The sequence below is a fragment of the Festucalex cinctus genome, chromosome 13 (assembly GCF_051991245.1).
Source record: "Festucalex cinctus isolate MCC-2025b chromosome 13, RoL_Fcin_1.0, whole genome shotgun sequence".
In the NCBI taxonomy this organism is placed as follows: Eukaryota; Metazoa; Chordata; class Actinopteri; order Syngnathiformes; family Syngnathidae; genus Festucalex; species Festucalex cinctus.
The window spans coordinates 12,034,163-12,056,072 of record NC_135423.1 but is presented as its reverse complement, the minus strand read 5'-3'; the positions used below and the strand labels follow the sequence as shown (position 1 = coordinate 12,056,072).

Genomic DNA, 21,910 nt, shown 5'->3' with positions numbered 1-21,910 from the left:
ACATACGAAATGTAATCACATTCATTACTTACAGACAACTTCTGTTTATATTCTACCTGCTTATGGATTACATTATCTTCCTCCCACATTCCAAAAACATGCGTGAGGTTCATTGAAGAATCTAAATTCTCCAATGTGTGAATGTGAGTGAATGATGGTTGCCTTTATGTGTCCTGGTATAGACTGTGAGTCCAGGGTGTACCACTGTACCTCACCTCTCACACAAAGTCAGCTGGGATCGGTTCAAGCCCTAACCCTGATAAGGAGACAAACACTAATGGAAATGGACGGCTATTATACATATCCCATACACAATTCCAGGTACTATACACATAACAGAATATTAACATCAGTTGAATAAAATTCGACATTTAGATTTTAAAAATCATCTGATGACTACTACAAGTAGAGGATTTTTTTTCTTTCATAAATAATTCGGGAACAGACCTACAAATGCAAATCATCAACACAGTGCAAAGAAAACCTTTGAGACAGTCATTGTAAAAGGCAACTCTTTAATGGCACATTAGGTAACTGCTTCCTTTCCTCCTTACATGGCAAATTCATGTGTTATTAAAACCTCTTTCATGGAAAAAAAGACAAGCAATACAACTTGTGGGGTGGTGAACCTACCATATGTATGTGAATTATGATGTAATTAGTACAGTACTGTTGTGGGTTAAATGTTTTTGGGTTCCTCTGAGGTTTCATTTCATTTTAGAGATGCATGGCATGAGTTGCAAATGTTCTCACAGTAGGTTGACTACCCCTGATCTACAAAAGTGGAAGGCACTTGCTCACTGGAAAAAGGCAGCAGAAAAAAAGTCTGGCTCTTTTGTTAATAATCACAGATATTGCAATATGGTTGAGACAAAGTGTGATTATTGCTCCGTTTGGTCCCTCAAGTTAAATAATTTCTCCTTAGTAATACATATACATTATAAATGAGCATAGATTTGAGCCGCATAAATGACGTTACACTGTAAGACAGGAAGAGGACGTAAACATGAAATGTTCAAGATGACCATACGGTGGCAGTATAAGTACCTTTGAGGCCACAATGCAGTTAGTGAACGTGTGACTCCCAACATTGTGAAACGTCCTTCTGAACAGAGCCTCTTTTCACCAACAGAAACATTACACCCTTCTTTTGGACAACCTTTCTTTTGACTTTGGCTTATTTTGACACACACTTACAATCAGGCAGCGACATGTGAGTGCCGGGAATAAACGCCCCATGATGAAGGGTTCAAGCGGTCAAATGAAGACTGTCCTACCTATTAAGACTGAAGAAAACACAAGACGCACAAATGGAAGGTTGCAGGATTCGTTTGAAAACTTCTTGTTTGAGGACCCGTGGTTGATTAAGAGCCTGCTTGGATGCAAAAAAAAAAAAAAAGTGAAAATGATATTAAGAGGCCATTTATATTAAAAAAAATAATAAAACAATAATAATAATAATAATAATAATAATAATAATAATAATAATAATAAACTATTTAAAAGGGGGGGGGGGGGGGTAGTCCAGTAAAGTCCAAACGAGTGAAATAAATAATTCCAGCAATGGGAACCCCCCACACCCCCCCCCCCCATTAAAAAAAAAATGAAAATAAAAAATAGTATAAATTGTAGATAAATTAGCGGTTACAAACACAACAAATATTAACTTATTACAACAAACCTTAATCGTTTGTCTTGTGTGTGCGATTAAGCCTAAAAAAAAAAAATTCACTCCGGATTGGAAAACCTGACCATGACTGCCGAGAAGCTGGTGTTTTTCACAGAGTTTGATGCAGGCACCTCTCCACCTAAATTTTCCTCTGTAGATGAACGTTTTTGGCTGGTGTGTCATCCCTGGCGACAAGTCTGCCTCCAAAACGACGACAAAAACCACTTTATCGCTGACAGTTATTGTTGTTCCCTTCTTCTTCCAGCGTCAACATCTGGAACTCACCACAGCTCCACCTGATCCATTTTCACTCATTATCATATAAAATGCGACCCAGTGACGCGTCGAACTAGGTCTCCTCGTCCCAGAGGCATAGCTGTTTCTGAGAAACATAGTACGTAAAGTGGTAGCCCTTGCTGCAGCTCTTGATGCCGCACTTGTAGGTAGAGCCCTTGCCCGTGGTGTCGCGGCTGCGGCAGTACTTGAGCAGGCACGGGTACCACTCCAGCCGCAGGCCGTACGTACACAAGCATGGCTGCCATAGGTCCTTGGTGGCGTGACAGGCCTGGAATTGGGGTGCCTCGGCCGTGTGGGGCAGCGCCTCGAACATGGAGCCATCCACGCCTGCAAACAAAGAATTAGGTCAAATTACAAGGGGGGTGGTTGGTCTAAAACGGGGTTTGTAAAATTGGGAAGTTATTCACCGCAGATTACATGTTGTAATTGTTTTTATGCAGTAAAATAATGTATATGTACGCCAAAAATATTTTACACCGTTTTATTTCACAGTTTTTCTGAAAGTGTTACCGCAGGGGGAAAAACCTATATTTTTTTTTAAAATATTGAAACATGCTGTAATAAATCGGGGGTGGGAGTGGGGTGTGCGGGGGAAACGTAAATACGTACGCATACTGGTAACCGCGGGGGCCGTGATATTAAAACTGCCACAATATCGTCGTCGTCATGTTCACAATATTTAAATGCAACACATCTGTTAAAAAAGTCCAGTTGATTTCCATTTGTGCAGTTCTAGTACCCTCTTGTGGCTAGTTTTTTAGTGCAATTTAATTTTCATTAGGGATGATTTGGCCCTTCTATGTTTAAAATCTACACTAATTGTTAGATGAAGAGGAACGTCATATGCGTGTGAACCGAGTCAATATGTGGAGAAACTCAATGTGTGCGTACATTAACAACATAACATAATATTAAAACATAATAATAATAATAATAACAACAACAACATTGATATTATGTACAAAAGCACAATACTGTGCTTTTTTTAGTATGAATATAAATATCGCCAACCTCCCCACAATATCATGATAATTATCGTATTGTGAGCTTCATGTTGTGATAATATCGTATTGCCACGTTTGAATATCGTTACATCCCTAATGTTTAGTGATGTGATTAATTTTCTTTCAAAGTAATATTTTGTCAAACGACGTGTGCTCATGTACTAATTGCATGATGTGTTTTATTAAGTTTGTTTAATTTCGCTCTTGACCAGAGTGAGTTGGGGCAAGGCTAAAAGTAGCTACAATAAAGAGGGGAGATGGGGAAGCTTTATCATGCAAAGAAGATGCGTCTGTGATGGCCTCTACTGATAATGGTGCAGGAGCATGACCATCGGACATTGTTTCCTTGTTACAACGCTGCTGCAAGAGGACAACAGTGCTGCTTTCATGCACATTCTCTTTACCCTGAAACCGTTTGGATTCTATTGTGTGATGCGGAGATAAGCATCCACAAGATTTTTTTTTTTTTTTTTTTGTGAGGTCTTCTTCATTATTGGCAACTGTTTACACATGCAAGCACGTCTACAAATTAGGACAGAAGGATCTTGAAAAATAATATAATATTGCGATTTAACGTCATGTGACTGTTTTCATGGTCTTCTTCCAAGTAATAAATGAATATGTGCTACGAAAATAATAAAATTGTTATTATAGAAAAATGTTTTGATTTTCTAGGTTATGCTTATGGTAAAATAAAGGCAAATGAACCATGAATTCATAGGAAAGATTTTTATCTACTTCAATTAGATTTGTTAAATCACTAAACTGTTTCATTTACAGTTCACTACGACAACTTCCAAAAGTCTACCCAACAAGTGTGGCGTAAACATAAATCAGTAAGTCATAAATCAGAGTACAATAAAATAAACAAACCTGTGACTTTATCAATTCATTTTTTTTTTTAATTTTTATGAAGAAGCAATGCTATGTATTCATAAAGACAACACTTCTTAAGCAATGAACTTATCTCGGCACTTTATAAATAATTAAATAATTAATTAAATAAATAAATAAATAAATAAATAAATAAATATTACAGTATATTAAAAAAATATACAGCATGCCAATCGACTGAAGTAGAGGCTTAAAAAAATTAAGTAATTTCCAAATTGCAGATTTGTGATTGAAAATTGCATTCAGCTACATTGTGATGTTGATTTGAATTGGATTAAATGTGCATCCCTATTATAAATATAAATGGTGAAAACTGAGAGCGTTCTCCTCCCAATGGCAAGTAAGGACACTTATTAGGAATGTAAACACACTAAAATAAAACACAGCTTTATCAGTGAAAGTACCATCAACACCAAGATAAGTGTAGGAGTCATATCATCAGAGTAAAGAGGAGAGAAGTGTCTCGGCGATATGAAGTGGAGATGATAGCGTCATGGTGATAAAGAGTGTGAGAACACAACTTAATAGAGACAGTTGGTGGATAATGGAAAGTCGCAAAGATAAACAAAGAAACGCATCCCCTGACCTTTGTCCAGCCAGTGCTTGACGTCAATCTCCGTGGTGTAGACGGCTTCATGGGCCTCGCTGCACATGTTGTGGATGTGGCCGCTCAGCTGCCAGGCCCGGCTCACGTTGACCGACGCGCTCATGGTCAGCTGTTCCAGGCCGCGACGCTCCTCTGCCAAGCGAATGGCATGAGGGTTTTTCTAAAAAGATGAAATGCGTGCACACACGCACAATAAATCAGCATCTGAAATTTACTACTTTGTAAGTAGTGTCTCGTATTTTGGTGCCACGTGGTACCTGTCTTAGGCGAGCCATGGACTCGCTGGGGATGATCTCATTGCGGCCGAGGCGGGAGATGAAGCACAGAGCCTGGTACTGGTTCTGCCCCCTTTCCAGCTCGCCCAGGATTAGCGATCGGAATATCTTCACTTCCTGCCAAGAGAACCCAGAGACCAGCAATGACGACTTTCCATTTAGCCACGTGGACTTGAACTGTTCATGTGCACAATTCTGTAGTAAGGAGCAAATACTTTTTCAAAGATAGAGCCGCCTTGACTTACGACTTTAATTCACTGCCTGACCGCGCTCATAACACTTACATCAAAACATCGTCCCCATTTAAACAAATGGAAAGTCATTAAAGCCCCATAAAAAACACCAACATAAATTTTGTAATGTGTTTACTGTTTAATAGGAAAATAGCACAACAGTATTAGACTTTATAAAAACATAACAGTATTATACTGCACCAAGATGCAGTATAATATAGACAGTCACATTAAATGTAGGGATGTAACGATATCCAAACGTCACGATACGATATTATCACGATATGAAGGTACGTCACGATACGATAATTATCACGATATTGTAGGGGGGTTGCCGATATTTAAAAAAGATCACAATATTGTAAAAAAAAAAAAAAAAAGAGCTCACACGAAAAAAAGCACAATGTTGTGCTTTTGTACATAACAGCAATGCACCATCTACAATCTCTAATAACAATATTGAGGCACTTACTTGCTAATGCAAGCACACATTGATCGCTTTACAAGAAAATTAGGTTTCCCTTCATCTGACAAGTAGCATAGATTTCAAACATAGAAGGCCAAAACATCCCTAATGAAAATTAAATTTCACTAATAAACAAGCCACTAGAGGGTGTTAGGACTGCACGAATGGAAATCAACCTGACTTTTTTTTTTTTTAACAGATGTGTTCCTTTTAAATATTGTGAACATGACAAGGACAATATTGTGGCAGTTTAATATCACAATATCATGATATTGCCCTTATCGTTATATCCCTAATTAAATGAAGACATTTCACAACCAAATGACTCAGTAAGCTGTAGTAATAGTAGTAAATTTTCACAGAGGATAGAAAATATGCGCCTGCTGGGAGTAGTGTCACATTGTCTGTGTGTCGCCGCACCGTATGTATACAAATATAAATGTAAATATTACAGCTTTGATCCTAGTTCCAAATAAATGGTTAAGAAAATGGATGGATATCAATATCTGTTATTTGTTGTTGAAGTTCTCAACCACCATTGAGTACTTGCAACTCAAGAATCCGCCAATCATCCACATTTTCCTGCAGTCAGTAAATGAGTAAAGCAATAGATAGAAACCGTAATTGTCCAAATAAAGTCCGTCTCCCATTCTGTAAATGCAAAAAAAAATAAAAAAAAATATGTGGCCGTGTAGCTAGCTGTTGCAAATGGTGATAGCTGAGAATTCATGAGAAAAAAGAACCTCGTTGCCGTTGGCAAGTACTCGCAAGATTTGGCGCCAAAGCCAAGGCCATAAAGAGTTCTGTGAGACAGTATGCAAAGGATGATGGGAAGCTCCACTTCGCACAGATCTGTCCTCCCATTCATCAGACATTACCCCCCACTACCCTCCTCTTCCAGCTAGACAGACACACTGTCCCTAAACACCCCTCCTCCGCATTTCACACTCTCATATGAAGCAAACAGGCTGCAGAGGAGAAGCTTTTCGTCTGCAAAAGCAGGAGGGACAAATAAACATCCCCCTGATAACCCTAATGAGCCGCACTCCCACTTCCCGTAAGCATAAGAATGCAAAGACCCCCGCCCCCCACCCCTTCCCAAGAAGCATTTTTACTACTACTTTACATGTTCCTCATTCAGTGAAGCATTTTTCTCAGTCGAAGGTGTCTGACAGGTACACAATAAAAGTAAACATCACCATGTGACACTATTTGACCTTTCAGAAGCAAATTACAGAGCAAATATTGATTTAGGGGCTTCATGCGACATTTAACATCATACATCTTTGTGAGTGTGACAAGGAGGCAAAGAAAACACAGGAAGTTAAAATGCTCTTATCATTAAGCTTTGTTACCGCGATGTGTGTGTGCTTGGAGGATTATCAAACAGAAATCTATACTTCTTCACTTCTGTGAATGTGAGTGTGAATGGCTGTTTGGCTATATGTAAGCTCCACTTGGATTAGCAGGCAACCAGTCCAGTGTGTACCCCGCCACTTACGGCACCCTCAGTCAGGTGGGAAAGTGCACCATCTTCACTCACCTGCAACCCTAACAAGGACAAGTCTAATGGAAACTTAATGGAAAGATTCATTAATTTATATGTATGTGCGGTGTAACAGTCTCACCTCAGACCTCAATCTCCTGCCTAGTGCTTAACAATAGCACTGGCTGCTGATTGCAGAATTCAATACTCACCACAAAGCGGTCGGAGAAAAACACTAACACAAGTTAGAGCTATTTGAGTTCACCCTTTTTTAAACTGAAAAACACAAATGCTCATAGAGTGGAGTTGAGTATATATGACTGACTGAAATGTGATGCAAAAATGACAGTAACACACCATTTCCTTTCAAATTTGGGCAGGGGGGGGCATAGGTTCAGGACCTCCCATACTGTACACACATGCTGCTACACTGCGAGTGTGTGTGTTCACAGCAGAGAAAGAAAAAAAAAAAGGAAAAGGGGAGGCATTCACGTCAGCCACATGCATATGCCCCAGGGCTCTCTGGGTAATTACAGAGGAAATAGTAGCTGTACCAACTGTGTGTAGTTGGAACACCACTCAAGTGACTACAGTTTACACACAGCCGCCTGTCACAATGAGTCCACATGAATAATTGTCTACTTCCATGGGCCACTATTTGGATTTTGGCCATAAGGTTTAAAAAATAGATAGATAGATAGATAGATAGATAGATAGATAGATAGATAGATAGATAGATAGATAGATAGATAGATAGATAGATAGATAGATAGATAGATAGATAGATAGATAGAGAAGAAGAAGAAGAAAGAAGAAGGAGGAAGAAGAAAAGAAGAAAAAGAAGAAAGAAGAAAAAGAAGAAAAAGAAGAAAAAGAAGAAAAAGAAGAAAGAAGAAGATGAAGGAAGAAGAAAGAAGAAGGATGAAGAAAAGAAGAAAAAGAAGAAAGAAGAAAAAGAAGAAAGAAGAAGAAGAAGATGAAGGAAGAAGAAGGAAGAAGGATGAAGAAAAGAAGAAGAAGAAGAAGAAGAAGAAGAAGAAGAAGAAGAAGAAGAAGAAAGAAGAAGAAAAGAAGAAAGAAGAAGAAGAAAAGAAGAAAGAAGAAGAAAAGAAGAAGAAAAGAAGAAAGAAGAAGAAGAAAAGAAGAAAGAAGAAGAAAGAAGAAGAAAAAAGAAAGAAGAAGAAGAAGAAGAAGAAGAAGAAGAAAAAAGAAAGAAGAAGAAGAAGAAAAAGAAGAAGAAAAAGAAGAAGAAGAAGAAGAAAAAAGAAAGAAGAAGAAGAAGAAAAAGAAGAAGAAAAAGAAGAAGAAGAAGAAGAAGAAGAAGAAGAAGAAAGAAGCAGAAGAAGAAAGAAGAAGAACAAAAAGAACAAAAAGAAGAAGAAGGAGACATTTAAAAAGAGCAGTTTAACCTTTTCCGACTGGAACAACAAATGGCGCTACATTAAACAGCAAAGCAAACATAATGGCTTTCTAGTAGTTGTACCAGACGATAAAACAAATCTGAAATCCAACAACAGTTGGGTTAGCTACATTTGAGTAAACCTGCTTGTTAAAAAATTGATTGCTGTAATGTTTCAGTGCAGAAGGGACTAATCAGCTACAAAGATTCATTTCTGCTTATTTAACAGCTTAGACTCATATTTATTGTATCACTGTAAGACCTTTGAGAAAGATCTTGTAGCGATATTGTATAAACAGTCATTTATTCTAGGGAAATATTCAAGAATTTTAATCTGGTCGGGTCAGCACGAGCGCAGACCTTTCCTTTGTGTGGACAGCTGGCGCTGGTGATGTGACCTACCATTTTAATCAATGACAGCGTAATAAATTAGTGATTTTTTTTTTTAGCTTACTAAATAAGGATATTCAATACTACTTCTTTCGAACCGATACCAGTACGACCAGTGAACCTTTGAGTAGTCATATATGATGGTGGGATTTTTTTTTCCCCTAAAAAGTAAGAATATTCTGATAGATAGATAGATAGATCTCTCTCTCTCTCTCTCTGTGTAAATGAAACAAATTTCTGAATGAACAGCTCAAGTCAACTATTAATGGAATAAAGGTTTGAGTCCCTAAAAAAATCTTTAATAATGTGTTAACATTTTGGTGGTTTAGGAGAGGCGAAGATAATACTCAGTTGGGCTTTCACAAGAAAACGTGCGTCTAACAATGACATCATCATCTTCCTAAATACCCAGACACTAGTGGTCAGATTCAGCTGTTTGCTTGGACCAGACAGGCGTACGCTGGCCAAAACCTGCACTTCCATCATGGAAAATCATGGAAGAAGCAGAATGAGAATGAAATGTGCAGTTCTACCATGGAGGATACACAACCCATACATTCATGCAATCTATGGTCAGGAGTAGTTAGTACATTAAAAGGTTGAGAATCTAGCTGTGAAGGATTATTAGAAGATAGTGATTTCTCGTCAGTGTTTGTTCAAGAGCGCAATGTTGGGTAAACGTCTCGTTTAGCAAACGTCTCGTTTAACAAACATCACGACCTTGAACTAAGCCTGACGAGAAATCAACATTAGGATATGCTGTAAAGGGCGACCAACCACAAAAACGTACGTTTGTGGGAGTCTATATTAACATTATAACCTACTGTGATATGTCAATTAAGATTTGCAGTTGCTGCACTGCCGTTAGACCATGCTGAGATGTTGGCGCAGGTCATTTACATGTTGTGTAGTACAGTTTTACTCACTTACTGGTACAGCAATTCTATGTTTAAAAAAGAAAAAGCATTAGATGATGAATGAGACAAAGCTTACAAGCCAACTGGTTCAAACAAAAGTTATACAGTATACAGTCAAACTACTTCTGATTTAATGTCAAGACAGCGTTCAAGCCATTTTCGGGATGACATAAATCCATTTCAGCACAGCATCTTAAAGTAGACCTACTGCAGCTAGTGACCAAAGCAAAAGTCTTTCAAACTTTCAAAACACTTGCCATGAGTAACATATGTCACTCAAAGATTCAACAACTACGAGCACGAAAAATCAGAATCAAAGTAATTCGCCTTGTATGTTAAACAAATCCTTTAATGCATACAATTGATGTTTTCGCCCATCAACATCTAGCTTCTTGGTCTTATCAACAGGTATGGGCGTTATAGATTAAACTGTCTCAGTCATAAAAAAAGAAAAGAAGAAGCCTTAGGCTTTTCCCCCCCACCAGAGAGCTACAAATGTCAGCACGGCTGTAAATATTCCACACAATTACAGATTCCTCAGCGTTGCTTCCTCACACCCAAGACTTTTCAGGCAAACCACCAGTGGCCCACAGCCAAACACAGACGGGCATTCATGCAATCGCACTAGTGGGTCATACATAGACCTTTAAAACAGGAGAGAGCCGGGTGCTGCTTTGATTGCCGGTTACCTTTGGTGGGACAGATTATTTAAGAGACACACAAAAAGCCTATTCAGAGCGCCAAAGGGTGCCATTTACAGAGATATTCTCAGCCACTGTAGTCGTAACCCAGCACGGCCTACTCTCCAAACGGATAATTCAATGTGACATTAATGCTTTAGCGCTCTAACAATGCTATAGCTCACCCTTATAGCAAGGATGGTCATTTAAAATATAAACATGCATAAACACATTAATAAAGATTCTCCAATCAGAACTAAATCATGATAAGGCTGATGGATTTCCCCTTGGGAGTCCTGATGCCTCAATCTGGATAATGGGGCAGCTTTGTGGCTAATTGACCGTGCATGGAATGTTTATTTGAATCACGTGGTCAATGAGTGACATAAAATTAAAAAAAAAAAAAAACACTCGGATTTGCCACATCTAGTGGGTGTACAGACCTCTGCCAAGGACGAACGGACAAACTATCCTTAACATGTGTGTCTGACTGATTGCGACTGTTCCACTTCATTCCAGTAAGGTGCACCATTCGGATATGGTATGTTAATGCCTCCTTTGAACCTAACACAAGCAGACTGTCTGAAAATGTTAAACATGTTCTCAATTTCATCATTCATTCTTGTCTTTGTCGTTTCTGTGTAATTCTGCTAATCAACTAACAACATTGCCTTTTCCATTCATAGTGACAAAAGTAGACACAACCAGGTGCTATTTCTGACATCTAGTCTGCCAAAATGTGGTGACGTTAACCAATGTTGATCATTCATTGGTCAGGTAGATTAATTTCTCAATGCAACATTTGAGAAATAACCAAAAAACGAAGACACAGTTCTTCCCGTTTCTATGCCTTCGCAGTTTGCACTGAACTATGCAGTACTGCAGTCTCTACTTTGTTCCAGTGATCCGCTTCTGATTCCGCTTAGTGTCCTCTTAAATAAAATGTGTCTTCTTCCTGTGGTGAACGGCCAAATGGTAAGAAGCAAATGAATTGTTTCCTTGTGACTCATACGTTCAATGAGGTGCATTCTTTGCAGGTTCTTACGGTAAGACTGATAAATGTATAAATCAGGTGAAAACCCAGATAACCAACAATAAACACACTTGCCTCACTTTAATCATGAATTATCTTATAGGAAGTTACAAAGCAACTGAAATGTAAGAATGTGCAGCTTCCCATCGCCTTCCAGTTGCCCTCCTTTTGGCTTCTGTTGGTAGAAACCTTACACTATCAAATGTTTATCCAAGGCCCCCGTGTCCCACCTAAATGTTTCAGTTTGCCCTTTAAAAACAACACGGCTTTGAGATGTTTGGTGATGGGGGAGGATGTTTGCCTTGGTGCGCACAAGGGGCGGCCCCAAACGAGAACTCAGGTGCAGGGCAGGGATTAAAGATCATGTCAGGAAACAAAGGGGGTGGAATGGGATACAAAAGGAGTGGGAGAAAAGGCTCCGTGCTAAGAAATGCCTGACTTGAAGCTAATTACAGAGGCTCTGATGGCAGGAATGTGGAGTCACATTTGGGCTTGGTCACACCTGGACAGCAAAGCCACTGGAAAACACTGGAAATGAAAAACAAAGGCACTACAGAAAAGAGAGGTGCTATGGCTCTTCTCTTCTGTCAGCTACGGAAAGTGACCTTAAAAAAATATATTACTACCACACAGAATGCAATTATCCCACCAGTGGCTAGGTTTGTGGGAAAACTTAGCATTCAGGAAATGAGAGTGCTAACAGGAAAGGAAATGAAGTAGATAGATAAGAAATAAACAAGGGAGATGGCTGTTGTCCCATTCAGCCTCTAACTGCCGTCCTACTGCTTTCATATCCTGTTGCAAGACACTTGAATAGATAAGGGTTACAACAACAGGAGCCTGTTTTATTTCACGATGTATTACCTCAATGTATTCCAAATGTCATTCCTTGATACAGTACATTTAAAGCTCTATTAAACGTTTTTATCTCCCACATTGCTCAGGCGGGCTACACACAAGCAAGCCCAATATCTCTTTAAAACACATTTTTAGCATCGTATGCGGAGGTAGTAGGTTAATTAAAACACCTTTGGTAACTTTTTTCGTTGTTATCAACTGATTATAACGCTTGTTGGGAGCCACATTGAGTTCCTGTGTTCACAGAGTGGGTAGAAGGAGCAGAAACAGGTGCACCAAATCTGGTCTTTCTGCAAAGCTTTTTCTTTATCTACAGCAGTATAGAGGAACATCTGGTCGGCCGGTGGGAGGAGGATGAAGGATAAAGACATCACTAGGGACCGAGGGGCCAGGATAGGCCAAAGGGGGCCTCGTGCTACTCGAAGGGCCACCAAAGGAACACGGAGGAAGCGTTTTTTGTTGTTGTTTTTTTTTTTTTACCTCACCAGGCAACAAAGAACAGCTAAGTGAAAGGGGAACAGGTGGGCTCGGTTAAAGCTCTTTGATTTATGTTTTCAGATAATAATTTTGATCTGGCACAGAATCCTGCAGCAAGGTCCCAGAGCAACCGTAATAATGCCTCAATTTATTACATATTGGCATGTCTGAAGAGATGGGTGTACAAGGTATTGTTCTTTATGAGCGCTATAACATAACTGTGGAGCTTTAAAAGCTGAAACAATTCACAACTCAGTTCAGGTTGCAACAGAATTAATCTAACTATATTCCATAGGAAATAATGAAAATAATCAATTCCATGTCACTCACATTTATTAGCTGTACTATGCATATGATATATTAGCTCTAGCTAGCTTGTCAGCAACTTGCTAACAATTAGCAGTCAACTCCATGGACTGCACTTTGTATATTTATGACTTTTGAATTTTGATGTACCACTGTATTCATAGGGGTTGAGATCCAGAATGACCAAGCCTGGATTTGATTACATGAATGACTTCACACATCTGTGAGGATCATGAGTCACTTTAATAACATCATAGGGGCAAATTCACGCCATGTTGGTGTTGGAATCAACATTTCCCGGAACAGGTGACACTTTCCTGTTTTAATTTTTTATTTTTATTTTTAAATCTACAGGTTTGTGCATGTGACAAAGAGTGATCGTGTTTCAGCTCTGAGAGCCAAGGTGTGGTGAAGGGACACTCATGAGAAAAAGCTTAAGTTACATTACTGGCAAGCACCAGCATTTCCCACCAACAGAAAAAAAAAGAATGAAATTGACAACCAGAAAGTTACAGTACAAAAAAAATGAAAAGAATTAACGAGAATCACAAGACAAGAAAAGCTCAGATTTAAGACGGGACATCAGCCAAACCTGTCAGAGATAACCAGGGAGTCAGTGTAATCTCTGCAGCTCTTAACTTCTCCATGCACATTGTGTGCTTGAGGGTGCATTATTCCCAATTCATTGTTACAGCAAGATGGGTGTATCCATAATGCTTTGAACACAATCAGGATAGAAAAAATGGTAACTTACACTTGAGAAACAATTCGCTTTAGTTGCTGTTGTGAAATATGAACTCATACTGTAAAGCAATCCATTTTGAAACTTGCTGTTTGGAAAATCTGTGGTTCTGCTGTTCCAGAATGGCGATGATCAATGACATTCTGAACAAATGTGAATGTCATGTGATCAGTGGCTAAAACCCTGGATTAAGTGTATTATGTATCACTAACAAAAGTCATAAGCCACTTTCCAATAAACTGCCATTTCCACTAAGGACAACAAACAGGCTTGACAGAAAAATAAATGTATAATAAAAAAATATCCAAAACATGTTACCCGTCTTGAGTTTATTTAGCTCACGTTGTAAATACTCGACTGTGCCCGGGGTTAAAATGGCGCAATCTCCTCTGCTGAAGAGTAAACATCTGGTATTAAGTTATGAGCGAGTTTAGAGCAAACAGAGGGTGATTAAGTGCTGCGGCCAGAGATCTTATCAGCCATCTTCGAAAGGTTTACCCAACTTGATGCTCATACGGTGAGCTCAACCGAATCACCATTTCCACATGTGCGCATGCTTTCGCAGGAGAAAATCCCCTAAAACCTGCTCTAGGAAGGCCAATCCCAACAGCGATTCCCCGCTTCGGACTCAATTTCCATCCCGCAGATCAGCTGCAATATTAAACTTTAACTCTGATAAAATCTATTTGGTTGCTGCTGTCTAAAGCCCTGAAGTTTGGCTCAGTTAGGAGCAGTAACAGACCTCACAAAAAATAACCATTCTGTACCACTTTTTGGCACCATTCTGTCTGTACCAAAAGCTATGATATGGTATTGTACGGTACGATATGGTACGGTAGGGTAGGTCCATTGATTGGATAGCAGGGAATCATCATTTATCAGAAACTAACACAAATCTGTGCATTCATCTCTTTACATTTACTTAGTTTTTAAATTTCACACTCCATAATACATCCCCCTTTAAGATGGTAAAGAAGGAAAAAACATCAAAATTGTTGACTGGCATTGCAAAGCCAAGAGAGCTAGCAAGTGAGATCAGCGTTTATTGCTCCAAATTGCACCACGGTGAATAAAACTCAAGTGCCGTTCGATGGAAACGTGGCTTTGTACCGTTTTTCCAAGCAACACCCATATCATTTTTCAGAAATGTCACGAAAGCGGAAAATATTCAGACCAATAAAAGTAAACGTTATCCTGATAACAATGTGAAAAAGCTGGCTTTTTACTCCTGCTTGAAATGAAACTTGCATATCACGGCCAATCCGTTGTGCGTAATGCTTCAAGTGTTTAACATCACTGTTAAAACGCTCTTCTTCCCACACGGGCCGAAGATTCATGGCAGCTGGAAGTGACAGCTCATCCAACTTTCCATAAATCTTGGAGATAGTACAAGCGTAGCTGAATGAAAAACACATGGAGGGGATGAGAAGAGGAAGACGCGAGTTGAAAAAAAAAAAAAAAGTTGGGGTGACCTTGGACTGGAGCAGATAAAGCAGAAGAAGACTACAGTCATCTAAGAGGTTCCATTTCAAATAAACAAAACCATGTGTGTGTCTGGAAGAGTGGGGATGCATCAAAAAGGGGCCCCTGAACACCCCAGCGATGCCTCTCAGCTCAAAAGTTCAGAGTATGTTCCTTTATTGTGGTGAATAGAATAGGGAGAGGGAGGGAGGGAGGGGTCACCAATTATTGGGGCAATGGCCTCTTCTCTCTCCTAAACTGCAAATTAGCCGTTTTGGTTAGCCACGCAGACGCACTGGATCAAAAAGGTCAGACATGCCCACTTAATCCTGGTAAGTTCTCCCCCTTCACATCTCGCCAGGCTGTCAGCTTCTGTGTGACAGCAACCAATCACACACATACACACATGCCTTTGTACTGGGAGCACTTCCACCACACACGCCCATAACCACACACTCCCCGCATGCTCTGGGCTTGTATCTTCCCCAATTGACATGTTTCCCAGTAGTCATTCTCCACAGTGAAACGCAACGTCATCTTTCCAGATTTGATTGTCGGTCAGGAAAGGGACACTGGATCTTGCTGGTCTACTTTTAGAAAAATGCTAAATATGGCCTCCGATCATGAGCGCTGGATTGGGAGCAGCCGGGTTTAGGGACATTGAAGAGGGTGAGAGCAGGAAGGTGGGGGGACATCCCACATCTAAGTAAGAGCAGCTGTCTTGACCGCTCTCTGTGAAAAAGATGAATGAAACTCAGTTATGCTCAACTTAAGGGGGGTGGGGCTTGATGGGGGTATTTTTTGGCACATGGTAGCCTAAGGATAGGCAATCAGCTTCTCAGAAGAGCTGTGGTCTAACCACAAGGTAAATGACATGGGCTGTGGTTCCTGTATAGAAAAAAATAAATTATTGTACCTTTAGGGTGTTGCCCTATACTGTGTTTGTCACATTGACATTTACAGCTTGGGTACATACTGTCATAGTATAAGTTACAGTAAGTTACAGTTGCAGTGACTGGAGTACAAAAATTAACACTGGATTACAATAGCATACCTTCTACTTTGAGGGATATGAATGGACATAACATTTTATAGCAGTCAAACGGTTGGTAGTCAGACATCTCAGGCCATTGTGGAGTCTTGTATAACAAAGCAGTCATAAGTTAATGAGTAGTCTGAACGTGAATGCATGTATGTTGTATGGTTTGCCATGACATAGTTTGCATCCCGGATACATACTGCTGTATTAGCACAATACTGTAATTACAAAAGGGAACTAAATGGATGGATTTCAATTGTAATTTTTTCGTTTTGGAAGAACAGTAGAACTAGCAGTTAGCCTGAGTCGGTCACAGGAGATCCAAGATTGAATCTCTCCAGTGGAACATCTCTTTGTGGAGTTGGCATGTTCTATCCATGTTTGTTTGGATTTTCTCTGGGTACTCCGGCTCCATTCCTCTTCTCCAATATGTGCTTCTTAGGGTCAAACGAGGACTTTAATGTGACCATAAGCGCGAATGTCACTGATTGATTCTTTCTGCAATAGTCCAGTCCAGGGTGTATCCCGCCTCTTGCCGTAAAGTCAGCTGGGAAAGACTCAAGACGATGGATGGATGGATGGATGTTTTGTGTTTTTATACCTATTTCTGACAGTCTTGTGGTTGGCAGTCTAGTAGGAGCTTAATAAGAGACATCACTGACAATCCACAATTTCATATCGTGTTCATTAAAACAACCATCGTGTCTCTTGGTGTGTCTCGCCTAAAGTCAGGCAAAGTCTTTGGGCCATGACTCCTAAACTCTAGTCCATCATTGTACATTTAGTGGTACAAATGCTTTTCTCGAGGATGGCCCTGCCCCTGGCTATGAACCATGACACTTTTATAACTTGGAAATACACCTAAAACAGAGCCCTTGTTTCAGCATAACAAATTTAATACTGTGGAGGCCATTGTGGAGCCCTGATTGCAACCTTGATTGATAAGGCAAGGGGAAGTGAATGAATACTCCGGAACCATCAGTTGTTCTTTTGGAGTTTGTGGTCAAACACCTGAATAAATAATGCTGATTTTACTGGGCTGTAGCTCATGTACTTTTAAACAAGTATGTCAATATAACTTTAGTACAAACTAAGGAACTGAATTTGTACCCTTGACAAGAGTGTCAAGGTTACAAATTCAGTTCCTTTTTTTGTACAGTTGCCTTGGAGTACGATAAGCCATATGGGGTACATTGGTGTGAATTGTACCTTAGGGACACAGATTGATTCTTGTTGTGTCCCCATTTGTAAGTCAGCCTCAGGTTTGGCAATCACTTTGATTGTGTCATTCATGACATGTCAATCATTGGTATTTATATGTGAAATATGTGCCCCTCTGTAGGAGAGATGTTTTTTTTTTTTTTTTTTTTTTAAAGCTGAAGTTAATGAAAACCCACATGAGGCCTGCTAGGAACGCTAACTAGCCTCAGCTATATAAGCATCAACCACACAGTCAGGGAGCAGATATCACCGGCTAAGACTTCTTGGATGAGTTTGCATCAAGGAAGACCAAAAGGCAACACTTGGAATGCGTGCTGAGAAATGAAGTCAAAATGATTGCAATGGACCTATGAAAGCTTGTAACTTATTGACAGATTCCACTAGTGTCAATATGTTACAAGCTACAAAAGAAAAACTGTTGTTTATGTTGATAACCTGCAGTTGTGTGTATTCAATGGTTCATGCGAACCTAGAGGTTGAAATGCCATGGATTGTTATTAAACAAGCATTATTAAGTCGATTTTTAACACATTTCCCATTGGCAGTTGATATTTTGCGGTGACCGGCAACTCTCCTGCTTGCATTATTTTGCCGTGAACTGCTCTGACTGGTCAGTGGTCGGACCGAGTCAGGCACTGGCCATGGTTCCTGCCTCGCTTGAAGGCCTTTTGTTTTGCAACCAAAAGTGGGCTGTTACTGGCAATACCTGCCTAACCCTAACCACAACCCTCATAGCAGGGTTATCAGACGGTAGGACACACTTGTGTTTAAATGCAGCAATCACGCCTACTTCTGTACATGTGGAAAATTCAATAACTGTACAATTGTTCAATAAACACGTGAAACCAAACCGCTCGTTTACAACTCCCGACTGACAGAAATAAATTGTAGGTTTAAAAAAATAAAAATAAAAAATAAAAATGAGGTCTGGATTCGAACCAGGAACCTAGCACTTTCAGCTTGACCAGTCTTAGCACTGTGCCACAAGGTTATACACTTTCACAAATTCGTACTAGTAGTAGCACAACTCACGGCAAAATAACTGGCGAGTTGCCAGTCTTAGCAAAATTTTCACATTGCAAATTTATTGAGTGCACAATTTTGGCAGTAGAGTACATACTAGTAGTGGTGGATTTTGGCATGTGCATCATGTGTAGCTGCACAGGGGTTAATGATGGAGATTTGTATGGGAATTTGTATTATTTGTATTATTAACTCATTAGCTCCAAAAAAACGTATAAATACGTCATATTTTAAATGTTTGAAGTGTCCCAAAGACGTATTTATACGTTTTTGTTGTTGTTGTTGTTGTTGTTTTTTTATGCCAGAGCATAGAGAAGGCTTTCATGCAGTCTCTCTACTGCAGAAAATGATTGAGTGGCAGCAGAGTATGAGATCAACCAGGCCATATTAAAACAAGCTGATTTCCCCACAGTTCTAAGCAGAATTGTGAATAATGATGAAACTTAGCTATGTTCTATTGCAAATTGCTGCACAGCGGAAACAGATAGGAATATACTTTTTTTCCTGATAAAAGAAGAGACTCTAATCTCTCTTTTGGTAGGTTCCATATTTTTATAGCAATAGAACATAATATTTCGCGGGCCTTGCAATATCAGTCAAAATCCAGGAAAACACTTCAGTGAAAATGGTTGGGAGTAGGGGTGTGAATTTCCTAGTACCTGATGATTCGATTCGTATCACGATTCACAGGTCACGATTCGATTCGATACCGATTAATCCCGATACGAATTTATAAGTCGATTGTTGCGATTTTTTTCATTCAAATTTAGAAAATACTAATCAGTAAACTTGTAGAGTGTAAGATTTGTATGAAAATGTATTATTTATTTATCTGAAACGTCAGTCTTATACAGGTTGTAATCCGTTTCATGTTTGAACAGCATTAAAATAAAATATTAAGGCTTAATGTTCCGTTCATATAACATTCTTCCACGCTTAAGGTGTGAACCCTAACGCGAAGTAAGACGTTTTGTTGAATATTTTTCCATTAAAAATGGAAGTTTAAAAATCGATTCTGCCGCCTATTGAATCGATTCGAGAATTGCGCGATGTAGTATCGCGATATATTGCCGAATCGATTTTTTTAACACCCCTAGTTGGGAGTGAATGAGTTAATATACCCACTTTGACTCACTGGCATCAAAATGTTTCAAAACATCTCAGTGAGAGAAAGCTTATCTTTAAAAAGTAACTCCAAAGTCAAGGGTAAAAATGGGGAAAAACCTCCTCAAAGAGCTTTTAGTCGGACGGGAAATCAGTTCATCTCACCTGTTTGAAGTCGACCACAAAGGTGACGAGGGTGCCGTCTCCTTGCTTGAACTCCACTGATATGGAGTCTTTGTCGCTATCTGCCTCCAGGACCTCCTCGGTGACAAGCCCGTCGGCGAGCCGGACCCGAACCCTCAACTCGGAGCCCAGTCCCAGGACGCAGACGATAAGCAGCGGCAACAGCAGCAGAACCTTAGTCGCGCTCGCACACATCCCCGAACACGCAGAAGCGAACCCAAAGCGAGGAAGAGTCGAATCGTAATCCGCATGTGTGCGTTCATATCTAAAGTCTTCTCCTCACATAACGTCAACGATACGCGGTCCGCTCAATCACCGCACTTCACTTGTTGTGATGACTTCCCTTTTTTTCTTTTCCATTGAGAGGCTTTCGGTTCCGATATGGGTTCACCGGTCCAATGGTAGCACGTTGTTGTTATTCTGTGCTCACGTAAGCCAACTTTTTCACGCGTGGAGCCAAGCAGCGCCGTCACTTCCGAGCTCCACAATGCAAACTTTTAGCGTGTGTGTGTATATGTGTGTGGTGCTGGTAGTAAACTTAAAGCCACACACACATTCACGCACACACCAGCTTCTCTGCCCATCCCCCTAAAGAAGGAGGCCTCTCATGTGATCCTCCTTCTGCACTCTCAACTAATAATACCCCTCTACTCAACCCCCCCCCCCCCCCCCTACAGTACAAGCGCTTTTCAAACTTTTAACCATGTCCAACCATTAAAAAAAAAAACAAAAAAAAAAAAAAACAAAAAAAAATCTATGTAAATACCACCATAATGGCCAATATTAAAATACTGTAGTAGAGACATATTTAGTATCGTTTCGGGCTACAACTAACAATTATTTCAGTCATCAATTAATGTGCCGATTACTTTTTCCAATTAATCGATGAATCAGATTTTAAAAAGTTTAAAATGTCATCCTTTCTTTTTTCCAAAAGCAAATATTATTTTAAAGTGCACAAACATAATGATTCGGTTGATTAAGGTCTTTAATGCAAGGAAAATAGGCAAAAAAAAGTTTATCATTGTTTTCCAAAGCAATGACCAAAAAAAAAAAAAATCAATATGCTTTCATGACAGAAATCTGAGGATATTTACTATTGAAGAGCAGAAAACCATTTGGACAATTTTAAATAAAATAAATAAATAAATACATAAATAAATAAATAAATGCAATCTAAACAACTCATCAATTAGCAAAAGTAATTATTGATTCATTTCACTCTTGTATTGTTGTGAGCCACTGTTACATTATTCAGTCTAATGCTGTGCTTGAATATATAGGAAAAATTACAACAAAAAAACTGAACTTGAATTATTCTTCAATTAAAATGTATTGCCCATAAGTCACATAAAATATTTACCTCAATAAATTTTTGAGAAGAACAAGTTCCAAAAGATTAAATGCAGATACTTAAAAGTTAGATGCAACTGAACGGTACTAACAAATGTACCATACTAAATTTAGTAATAATAATAATAATATTAATAATAATAATAATAATAATAATAATAATAATAATAATAATAATAATAATAATAATAATAAATTAGTAAGACACTGTAAAATTAGGCGCAGTGTGAACATTGAATTCAGTGATTCGTTTGTGCCATTTTTATGTGTTTTCTTGTTTTTCTTGGAAAAACAGGAAAGAACCCATCATATAAATTACATTTGTGCAGCTCAACCATCAAAGGTACACCTTTCATTAGATATTTTATGTCATATTGTACATTGGCGTAACCCTGCAGGAATCTGAGAAGCTTCAAAATTCAAAAATATATCTGAATAAATCCTTAACAATTAAATAAAGTTGCATCTTACTGAATTTTATTTGGTATTCTAATTACAATAAAAGGGATGCTAATCATTGCCACGGTTACATCCTAAAAGTACAGTATCCTGTGCATACTAGCTGCTATGCTAACTGGTCAAGACCAAACTTAGCAGAATAAATAAACAAATAAATAAATAAATAACCTTTTTAAACTCCATTACAGCATTGAACATTGAAAAATATGAAAACCAAAAAAAACAACAACGTGTAATCTGAATGTAGATCTGTGAACCACACTACATTAATGCTTGATCGCAAAAAGAAGCATGTCCTCCTTGCACTGAACCATCTGAGATCTTTATCTCTCTC

General features: G+C 39.0%; 1 protein-coding gene across 1 annotated transcript; it reads right to left on the bottom strand.

The window, feature by feature from the left end:
- Window positions 1–1,599: 1,599 nt before the first annotated feature.
- Window positions 1,600–20,356, bottom strand: oafa (OAF homolog a (Drosophila)). The gene is made up of 4 exons (XM_077541439.1): window positions 19,747–20,356; window positions 4,729–4,863; window positions 4,451–4,631; window positions 1,600–2,293 (listed from the first exon to the last, which is right to left on the bottom strand). The coding sequence occupies exons 1-4, from the start codon at window positions 19,957–19,959 to the stop codon at window positions 2,019–2,021; spliced, it is 804 nt and encodes a 267-aa protein (XP_077397565.1). The 5' UTR covers window positions 19,960–20,356; the 3' UTR covers window positions 1,600–2,018.
- Window positions 20,357–21,910: the final 1,554 nt, after the last annotated feature.

Bases quoted from the DNA above. Each gene is read 5' to 3' on its own strand.
- oafa (XM_077541439.1), bottom strand. From the start codon at position 19,959: ATGTGTGCGAGCGCGACTAAGGTTCTGCTGCTGTTGCCGCTGCTTATC. The intron at 4,864-19,746 runs GTGAGATGAACT...TTCTCTTGGCAG, and splicing joins TTGTGGTCGACTTCAAACAG to GAAGTGAAGATATTCCGATC. The intron at 2,294-4,450 runs GTCAGGGGATGC...CTTTGTTTGCAG, and splicing joins CAAGCACTGGCTGGACAAAG to GCGTGGATGGCTCCATGTTC.